The 10,699-nt window shown below is 48.6% G+C and overlaps 1 protein-coding gene across 3 annotated transcripts in view; it reads left to right on the forward strand.

The window, feature by feature from the left end:
* The first annotated feature begins 1,353 nt into the window (after positions 1–1,353).
* Positions 1,354–10,699, forward strand: part of GRIA1 (glutamate receptor, ionotropic, AMPA 1) — a 120,993-nt gene continuing 111,647 nt past the window's right edge. For 2 of the 3 annotated variants that reach the window (XM_010157518.1, XM_010157517.1), the window contains exons 1-2: positions 1,354–1,590; positions 3,730–3,867. In XM_010157518.1, coding sequence (XP_010155820.1) covers positions 1,509–1,590; positions 3,730–3,867 — 220 coding nt within the window. In that variant the 5' untranslated portion in view covers positions 1,354–1,508. The remainder of the gene's footprint in view (positions 1,591–3,729; positions 3,868–10,699) is intronic. The other variant, XM_010157519.1, reaches the window with a different exon arrangement.

Genomic DNA, 10,699 nt, shown 5'->3' on the forward strand with positions numbered 1-10,699 from the left:
TCAAGACTATTCTGTTCATAGAAGGCGTGAGGATAGAGAGAGTAGTGTTGTCCCCATAAAGTGATGTCACACCTGGATGCTGTGGCCAACAAGGAATGTCTCCGTGCTCCTGCAGATGTTGTAGGCTTTGCTCACATCCCATTTCAATTGTCCCACTCTGCAGACTCCTCGTCTGTCCAGCTGTCCCTTGTGCAGGAGCAATTCCTGACCTTTAAACATCGGTCACCATTGCTCGATGCTCTGCGAGTTCAGCCACGTGCTGTCAGAGGTGGGGAGTGGGGGCCAGGGCGAGGTCTCTACACCAAACCAGGACACAGGGTATCTGAGTCCTATTTCTAACTCAGTCACAAATATCCTTTTTTTCTCCCCTTTGTTTCCTCTCTGCTGTTTACCCCCGTGTGTATTCAGGCTGCAGACAGTAAGGGCAGAATCTCTGTGCGTGGACATGGGTATCCAGGTTCTGGCGCAAAAGGCCCCAAGTTTGATTTGGGACTTTGTGTTTCAGAAGGGAATGAGTGAATTTTCTCTCCTTTCTCAGGTGCCTATGGCTCTGTGTTCACAGCACTTCTTCTTTAAATATATCTAAATCCCAAATTGTGCCTAGGAACTGGGTTTTATTGTTGTTACTTTTATCCCTTTTTTTTACCCCTTTTGTTTTTGAGCAAGGTCCTTATGGTCAAATAAGCTCCAACCTCACTAGAGCTGCCACAGAACATCTCCTGTGATGATCCAGGCTAAAACAGTCCCCTGATTTCAGAAGCCTGCCCTACTGATGGTGCGGGTAGGCACGGATTCCTCCGCATCAAGCGCAGGGTGAAATGCCCCAGGTTAGGAAAAATCAACGAGAAAGGTGACGGTGCGGGGTTCCTTTTTCCTCCTTTGGGATCTGAAATCCTTCCTGCCATGGCACCTTCGCAGGATACGACCCTCTTTGTTGTCCTAACGAGCCAGGCTGTAGGGACTGCTCTGTTGGCCGCCTGGACCCAGGGGTGGGAGCCCGGGTCGGGAAGTGATGAGCAGAGGAGTTGAAGCCCTTTCTCTAGAGGAGTTTGCCACCTACTGATTTGCAGGTTCCTTCTAGCTCCTGCCAAGAGAAGTTGAGGGGGAAAGCCGGGAATTTGGGGGTGGGTGGGAATCACCCTTAGAGACCCCAGCCAAGCCCCCCGGGGGGAATAACCGGGAGGATGTGGTACCCAGCTGCTGGGCTCCAGCTGGGAGAAGGCGAAGGAGCCGGCTGGAAGCGCCGGGGGTGGGGGTGTGCGTGTGCGGTGTGTGGCGGGGGAGGGATGTGGATGAGGAGCGGGCTCTCCCTTTCCCACGGGGCTGAGTTAATCCTGCTGCCGGGCGGAGCGGAGCAGCAGTCTCCGCGCTGGATGCCGAGCGAGGGCGACGCGCAGCCCTGAAGGCGCCGCGGAGGGGAGGCGAGAGGCGGCTCAAGAGCGCAGAGCGGGGAAAAATCAAACCTATGCTCGGAACTGGGCTTCTTTTTCGCCAATGCAAAAGGGAATATGCAGCACATTTTTGCCTTCTTCTGCACCAGTTTCCTAGGGGCGGTGTTAGGGGCCAATTTCCCCAACAACATCCAGATAGGTGAGTGCCCAGCCTGGGGGATGTTCGGGAGCGATGTTCCCCGGCGAGTGGGAAGGGGTGGAGAGGGGGCGGTGGGGGAAAACTGACCCATTCATTTGCTTTGAAAGGCAAAATGTGTGTGTGTAGGTTTGTGTGTGTGTAGGTTTGTGTGTGTGAGAGCGCGAGGGGGTGAACCGCGAGGGCTGGATTTGTGTGTCGGTACCCGCTTTGCAAGAACAGAGATGGATCAATTTGGGGGAGGGGAAGATGGGGAATAAATGCCTGCACACACACCAACACAAAGGGAGAAAAGTGCCTCTGAAATGGAGGAAGCAGGAAAAAAATATCTGTTTCTTGCTCTGATAGATGCCTGGGCTGCCATTGTGCGTTGCTGCATTTGCAAAATCAGAGGTTGCATTATACATTTTTGTGAGGATGCTCTCATCTGTAGGTAACTGGGACGAGAGGTAACGAACAGGCGCTCTCTGTTGTTGTTGCTAAAGAATAAGGGCAGAGCTATTGGAGGAAGATTTTGCATTGAAGTCTCTTTTCGTTTCATGCCACTTGCTTCCCCTGCGCACCAGCAGTGCCTGTTTGATTCCCTTCTCCCTTCCTGTAACTTCTCAGTGCTCCTCTCCCTCCTTCCCTCCCCAGGTTCATTATTAATCTCCCAATGATCTTTATTGCTGATGATTTGTTACCAGCATCCAAATTCTCTTCCCTTGCATGCCGCTTTTCTTTCTCACCTCTCCTCCTTTTACAATGCAAATCAATTGCCAATCCACTAAGTTCAGGCAACTCCTGGCTGAGTCCAGCTGCACAATTGGTGCTTTTATTGCTGTTGATGCTGCATCCCTGTCTCCCTCCTTTCCTGCCTCCTCTTCACCCCAAATCTGTGCAATATCCCAGATTTTTCCCTTCAAACAAACACATATAATTGGTTAACTCGGCTACTAGCATCTCATCAATCTGACACCCATGATTAGGCCGGTGGGAGGGATATTCATGCACAAATAACCCTTTCCATGCAACAGGGAGATGCCCTCTCTACTAAAGACGTGCCAAGTGCCGTTGATAGCAGGTCTCTGCACATTGTTCCTTTCCCAGCCCTCTGCCCTGCAGGGTGGGCACTGATACTTTCTGCTTCTTTAATTCCATCCAGTTGCCAAGTGCTTTGTTTCTTTACCTGTAAAATGCCAGCAACTGCTCACTTTAAATGCATATGGATTACAAGACAGTCTGAATTTAATAGCATCTTTCTGTGGGCTGTCAAGGGATCTGCCACAAGCCAAGTTTCCTGCTGGGTGGGGGAGCATCAGGAAACTTTTCCTAGGGCTGGGTTATCACACCACTTTGTTCCAGGTCCATGGGGGGAGAAGGTCTTTTAGCCTGGGTCCAGTCTGGTCCCAGTTCCTATCCTATTTATATCAACCTGTGGTTCTGGGTTTGTCTGTAGTTCTGCTCTCATCGATCCCTTTGAGAGCCAAGCTTTTGATCTCCTGCCCTCTTGGAGTTTGGCCACTGTCACCTGTTATATTTAATTTTTTTCCATGCAGCAAACTTCCAGTAGCAGCAGGTGCTATGGCCATGGGTCACGCATCACTCTGGCTCTTGCAGCCCCGTCCCCACCTACCCAGCACTGTGCCTGTCGGGCCGGGCTGAGCCAGTGGGCCTCATACCCCAGAGTCCCGTAGTGTGGGGGAACCCCTGCCCCCCTTTCCAGAGCAAACCCCTCCTCTTCGTCAGCAGGGTTTAAACTGAGCCTAATTACAGGTGAGAGGAGGAGGAGGAGAGACTCATTCCTCCTTTACGGAGGTAATTCTGGCAGTGCTTCCATTTTTCTTAAAGTTCTGGGGGGTGTGGATGTGGAGCCAAACCCCACGGTTCATCCCGGCCCCGCAGGCTGCTGGGCCCAGGGATGCATCACGGCTCCTGTATGTGGTCCAGGCATTACATAATGCACAGCCTGGAGAGGTTTCCTCCTCCCAGCCGGTCTGCAGTGGGCACGAACCCCCAGGTCTTCTCTGATGGGGGGTTTGGAGTGTAAAGGCACTCCCTGGGCTGGGAAGCTGTAGCCTGCTCTTGCAGGAATATTTTGGACTGAAGAGGTTGCTAATATGGGTGTGCTTAAGACATTTCTTGTTCTGTTTTTCTCCCCAGGGGGGTTATTTCCTAATCAGCAGTCCCAGGAACATGCGGCTTTTAGGTTTGCGTTGTCTCAGCTCACGGAACCCCCTAAGCTCCTTCCCCAGATCGACATTGTGAACATCAGCGACAGCTTTGAAATGACATACACCTGTAAGTAACGTTTGCTGTGCTCTCTTACTCCGGGTTCTTTATTCCCGACTGGTGTTTTTTGTCTGAAATACGAGACGTCTTGCTCCAAACCTGCAACTCCTTTAGGGTCCGTGCAAGACAACCCCGAACACATGGGCAAAGGACTTCTGAATCATTATGGTTTGTGCTAAGACACAGGGGTGAGGTAGTGCTGCAGTTATTCAGCAAGTCTTGCGTTTTCCCTTTCGTTGTTTCCAAAGTGATATAAACCCCCCAATAATTAATTTCCTCTTGTTTCATTAACCTCTGCCAGACACGTTATGTTGAGGTTCCATTCCCATATTTCCTGTAGCTGTGATGTACAACAAAGTGCACCCAAAGCCTCTGTTTCGTGTGAACAACTTCTTCTCCAGTCCCAGTTTAGCCATCTGTCTTTGAAATTTAAGAAAGACCTAGCAGAAAACAGCAGCTTGGTGCAAGCGGAGTCCAGATCCACAATAAGGGGCATGTTGAATAGTGACGGAGAGGTAGGAGTTCTGGTTTCAAGTGCCAGGGAAATCATTTGCTCTAAAAAGTCATATTAAAGACCGAATTTGCACCATAGAGTCGGTCCTAGTGTGTACCTGTACCCTGCTAAAGCACAGGACGTTCGTTGTGCTGTTCTTGTTGTGTGATATAGTTGGGAGAAGAAAAAAATGGCTTGCCAGGTAATGCTGAGATTAGCAGCAACACACAAGACCAGGAAGGAACCATGGGAAAACAAACCCCATAACCAAGCCCTGTGGTTGCAGTAGGGGCTGTTGCAGCATTTGCTGCCCTTGGAGCGAGCGGCGCGGTGCCATGCATGGGGGGCTCACGCTGCCGGCATGCGATGCACGGAGAATTTCCCAGTTCGACCTGGTGTCAGACACGGCTTTCACTCTCAGCTTGTGCGTGTGTGCGAGGAGTGTCAGGAAGGACTGGAGGAACCCTTTCCTTTGTAGAGCTTGTTGGATCATTGTTGGCTTGCATCCGTAGTATCCTTTCGATTCACGGGAACATCCTCCCTGCAGCTTAGTCATGTGGAGAGTGGGGTAGAGGTGGACATAAACTGTCCTCTCTGCTAAGAAATACACAGATGGTAAAAACGCTTTCCTGCAGAAAGAATCAGGAATGTGCAGGAGGAGAATTAATAAGGCTCCTAGAAGACGAAAAAAAAAAAGTTGTGATTTTTCTTCTGTTGGAGGGCTTGCAAATACAAGATTGCGGGAATTTCCTGGCCAGCATGACATGGGCCTCACTTTCATTGGAACATCTAATGGCACATCTAAAGATTTTCTGTTTTCCTTAATATCCTTTTGTTTGCCAACTACAAGGTTTCCATCATGGAACAGCAACTATTTCAGCTCAGTCCAATGGCACTTCCTTGGCAGGAAAACTAGACAAGTAGAAGAAAAAAGACAGACCTTGTATCTATCAAAGGAAAGCATCACCCACCTGGGGTAGAGTTGCTGACTGTGGCTGGAGATGAGCTATTTCAGTGCTGATAGCAGGAAGAAAGCAGAAACTGCAAGAATATCACTAGAATAAATTCTCGATCTGCACATAGTTTTCCCTCCCTCTCTATGCCTGCCACTAATAATTTTGTTTACAGCATTAATGTTGATAGCAAGACCACGCTCCTAGTTATCCTTCAGAAATCTGTCATTAGTACTACGGGGGCGGGGGTGGTCTCACAAAAGCTGAATGGAGGCAAGACAGCCTCCCAGAGGATGTTATATTTGAGCTCTATGTAGGGCACATTGTCCTAGATCAGACCTGCAGAGCACTCTGCACAGTCCAACTTCCCTTGTCCTCATTTTTCTTTTCTTATAATTAAAAACTTCCTAAGTTCTTCCAGACTATGGAAGGCATCATTTGTTTTGTAAGCACAAAAGAAGGTGTTATTCCATGTACCCTAGGGGGGTAAAAAAAAAAGCCAACCCAAAAACCAGGCTGTTGGGAGACCTTATTTTAGTACTCTAGGGCTGGAGTGAAACTTTTGTCAGGAATTGTCTCCTTCCTCATCTTCCAGCAAATTCCCTTCCTGGTTGCCAAGACTAGATATCAGCAGAAAGATCTGTTTATTTAGAGAGAATAAAACCCCTGCCTACGCAGTGGTCCTTATCTTCTGAGAAAAGACTGGCCATGCTACTAGTTAAAAGTACCAGTTTTTGTTCCCATGGAGATAGAGAACACAGCGTTTCCTCGTCGTTGGCATTAGCTGTTTCTCTGATGGTGAAGTCAAGGGTGTTTAGACACTGTAAACCTGGTGCTTCCCCTATCAGGGTCTCCAACAGTAGGTCCCAGCCCCATGGCAAGTGCTGCCTCGTGCCAGGATCCAGCCTCGTGTGCTAAATGTAGTCCTTATGGCAAGTGCCTGAAGCAGCATCGTTCAAAATACAGAATATATATTAAGAATCAGTGGTGTCGGCAGAAGTAAAAAACCTTGTTGGGCAGGTTACGGGGTGATGATGATGATGTGGCAGGATGAACTGCAGCAAATTGACAGCACCCTGTCTAAGGAGATTGTATGCAAAACGGATCTCAGCATCAGCTGTGACACTGTCTACCTCTGCCTGACATGTAGCTGCTTACCAGTTCGGATGAGCAAGCTTTGGTGTGACCGTGGGTGAATTTACAGTATGAGATTCACCCATTTGTGCGCAGCTGACAGCGCCAGGGAGCCGTTAATGATGTGCTAGTGATGATCGTAAATTGGTAACAATAATACCCATGAAAGTGATAAATCTGTAAAATATCAGGAGGCTGCTGTTGTCCCTGGGCTGTGACAGCCCAGCACTAAGTTCTGCATTTCTGATGCTTCCAGTTATGGACTTTTTATCGTTACACAGTGATTGTGGATTCCTCTGTGTGGGGTAGCATCGACCTACGGGTCCTGTGGTCCCTGCGTGTAACACGTCAGTAGATTATGATTTTAAGCAAATCATAATGATTAAGAAAGAAAAACTACGGAGTAGATACAACGTGCAGTAATCTCGTATTTCGTGTGTGTGGTTGCTGCGAATGCTGGTGCATCACTGAAACATGGGCGCATTTCAACAACGGAAATATCTTCCTGAATTCATTTCATCCCACAGAATAGTTGGCAATGAACAGGCTCTGTGTTTGCAGCTGGGTGCGTGGTGTGAAAACACACACCTGCTGCTCTGAGGGTTCTTGACTAAAGGTGAGGAAGTGTGGCTTCCTGGTATGAAAACACACACCTGCTGCTTTGAGGGTTCTTGACTAAAGGTGAGGAGACTTTATAGCTGTGTGCTGTTTCATTGAAGGAATTGTTCAGGGGGCAGGTGCACTCAGAGTCCTTCCTTCCGCAGAGGTACGTAGCAATGCCAGGTGACTAAAAAGGGTAAAGTGACAGTGTGGCGTAGCTGCAAGGTTTGCACAGTGAGGTAGCAGAGCAAAATGCTTCTGATGAGCTTTAAAGGCATGTTTGTAGGTTCTGTCTTCAGCCATGTTTGGAGAAGAGCTTTGTGGCCTCAAGACAGTCGGTAGCAACACCCTGCCTTGCTGGGTTTTGCCGTGACTGACTGCACTCAGCGGCAGGGCTGATGCTGCAGGTCGGAGCTGAGAGGGGTGGGAAGAGGATGCACGGACACAGGAGGTCTGAGTCTTAGGAGAGAGCTGCAAATCCCTGTCCCTGGGAGGTCCGCAGTGGACGTGAGCACTGTGTCCTGTGGGCAGCAGAGACACGAGAGGTTGCTTACTCCAGCCAGACCGTGCTGGGAGTAGTTTTCTCTTACTCATCTCAGCCTCCGTTCGTGCGCGTGTAATGCACATCCCCACCCTGCGCACAGCCCAGCTCCTTGGGGAACACGAGCTGTTTAGCCCCTGCTCTGTAGCTTTATTTCGTTTGTGGTGCGGACTCCCACTTTCGGCCTCTGGCTGCAGTCCCCAGGTGAGCCCTGGCAGCGTCAGGCCATCGGGGGGGGTTTTCTCTTACTCATCTCAGCCTCCGTTCGTGCGCGTGTAATGCACATCCCCACCCTGCGCACAGCCCAGCTCCTTGGGGAACACGAGCTGTTTAGCCCCTGCTCTGTAGCTTTATTTCGTTTGTGGTGCGGACTCCCACTTTCGGCCTCTGGCTGCAGTCCCCAGGTGAGCCCTGGCAGCGTCAGGCCATCGGGGGGGGTGGCGCTCAAGCTCAGGACCTGGGGGACAAGCCCTGCTGAGTGGTGCTCGCAGCAGGTGAGTCACCAGCTCGGTAAATCTCTCCCTGCCACACTCAGGCCACTTTGCAGGGATGACCAACTAAAACAATCTCAGTTCAGCACTGAACCCTGCGGCTTTGCTGATGTAGCCATCAGGTTTGAGTGCTTGAAGTGTTGGGCTACTGAGCAGGGACGTTCAGAAGCCACACACCTGAAACCCCGAGGTCTGCACAGAACAGCAGCAGGATTTTGCAGCTGCAGGAAAACTTGTAGAGAGGCTGAAAAACAATGAATTATTTATCTCTCCTTCCATGTATGCACAGCTACAGTTACTGTGGGGTCCTCATACCGAGGTGCTGCTAGAATATCAACAGTTGAATCTGTTCTGCATATTAGAAAACGAACGTGTAGCTTGGAGTCTGTTCATATTTTATGAAGGCCTCCCAGCTCCAATTAGAGAGGGATTTGTAGTGATCACTCACTCTCTGCTTACGTTCTTATCAATAGCAGCAAGCTTAGATCCAGATCAGCTATGAAATGAAGTATTTCTTTTTCTTCTTCTTCTTGGATACTTATGTATATAGATAGAGTATTTCTGGAGATTGCTTTTTATCTCTTAAATTACCTCTCAGAGACAGGAAGGAATAGGCAAGCGTTTGAATGTTCTCAAATGAGGATCTAAATTTGGCTTAATTAACCAATTATTGCATGTTGAATTTAAAGGAAGATTCTTTGTTGACAAACATAGGATGGTCGCCATTTCTTGGAAAGGTGTTGCTGTAATTATTCCAGCAGCAATCAATTAAAATGCAATTTTTATAATTAAACTTTCACAGTCTAAATAAGCCCAGCCCTGTAATAGTATGTAATTGTTGTGGTGTTGGTAGACTTGTTTTTATTTTCACGGTGTCAGAAATCTCATGTAAATGCTATGGGATTTTTTTTTTTCCCTGCAGAGCTCAGGATACTAGCAGTGACTAAGTGATGTGAGTTAAGCCAAAAGAAACACGGATTTAATGATCAGATATAGTCTGATTAATACAACATAGGTACTACAAGGAAATACATCTCCTTAGAATTTGTAATAGGAGAAGATGTGATGCAGGCAGATGAATCACAGAGCACCAATTCACGTTAGATCAAATTGAGGTTAAGGATGCTCAGTTTCTGGCAGGGATGGGCTGTAGCTTTCTAGTAAGTGCGTGCTTGTTTAGTGAGATGCCAACCCCTTACAGGCAGGTCCAGCCCTAAGGAGGGTGCTGGTGGGTGAAATCCTGCCAAACAGGAGGGAGCAGGTCCTGGGGGTGACACCAGCCTCCTTTGCGCAAGGCCTGGGGTGGGCACTGGGTGTTCAGCAGTAGCAGCCGCTGAGGGAAGTGGGAGCTTGTCCCATATGTTTCCTCAAGAAGGAAAAGCATTTAAAACAAGTGCTGAGCCATTTCCTGAGCTACGGATGCCAGGACAGGGTGGACTGTCTGTCTGCCTTCATGCATCTGGGCACGGAGAGCCTTGGGTGAACGTGGGACAATATTGTCCACAGGGACACTGGTGTGGGGCTACACCGTCCTTGGGCAAAGGCAGCCCTGCTGAGAGGTTGGCAGAGCACGTCAGGCACGGGCTTCCCCCAGACTGGTGGGTCCATTTCTTTCCAAAGGGTATGGGGACACTTATTCTTTGCATGTGTATTTTTGTGTTTGTTTTTTTTTTTTATTCTGGGCTGTGGGAGCAGTGCCTGGGGAGCAAAGCTGATATGACGTAATTAGACAAAACCAGAGGAGGAAAAAGGGGAATTTCACACCTGCAAATCTATCTGCTCATCTGGAAAGGATCCCAAATACTGACTGGTGACATGCAAAAAAGAGAGTGAATTTGGGCTCTGCAGCAGGCAGAGAAGGGATCTGAGAAACAGTGAGCAGCAGAGGTCAGACATGTCCATTGTGTGACAGTCGGTTTTCACTCATAGCTTATCCTTTTTTCTCTAAAAATAAAGCTTTTGATATATAAAGCTCGTGATAGGGATCCTACTAAACCAGAAATACACAGGCTTTATTTTTTGGCATATTAGCAGGATGAAGGTGGAAATCTTAATGTGGCTGCAAGGAAGGCAGCGTGGGAAAGCGCACTGTTCTTTCCAAAACACTAGTGGGATTTTTAGATCTATACGCTTACATTTCCCTGAATAGGGTTAGGGCCCCAAAGGCCACAGCTCTCTGCCAGTAGAAACGGTCCCCGTTAGCTTCAGTAACACGTGGAGCTCAGAGCAAACACAAAATCAACATGCTCCTTAAAGAGGGAGACTTTAATATTCTGCAGATCCAAATTCTCCGGGATGTGGTGTTAACAGAAGTCTGAAGACAAAGATGCATTTATTTTAACTGCATTCCGGTAGAGAGATGGGTTTTTACTTCTCTGCTTTTAGTTGTGTGGGACTGAAACAGGGTAACGTTTTTCCAGTGAAGAGTGTCTGGTAGAGCATGGGATGTCCTTTGGGAGGTTCCAAGGGCTCTGAGGAAGTCGTGGATTAGGCAAGATGCAGAAGGGTCAACCGAGCCATCAGCAACCCATCATCACCCCAGCAAAAAAACCATACCAAAATAATACTGAAAGATTAGAATAATAACAGCATGCTGTCTGGCAGGAACTGTTCCCTGCTCACCTGCTGA

Source organism: Eurypyga helias, unplaced genomic scaffold, assembly GCF_000690775.1.
Source record: "Eurypyga helias isolate BGI_N326 unplaced genomic scaffold, ASM69077v1 scaffold8398, whole genome shotgun sequence".
NCBI lineage: Eukaryota > Metazoa > Chordata > Aves > Eurypygiformes > Eurypygidae > Eurypyga > Eurypyga helias.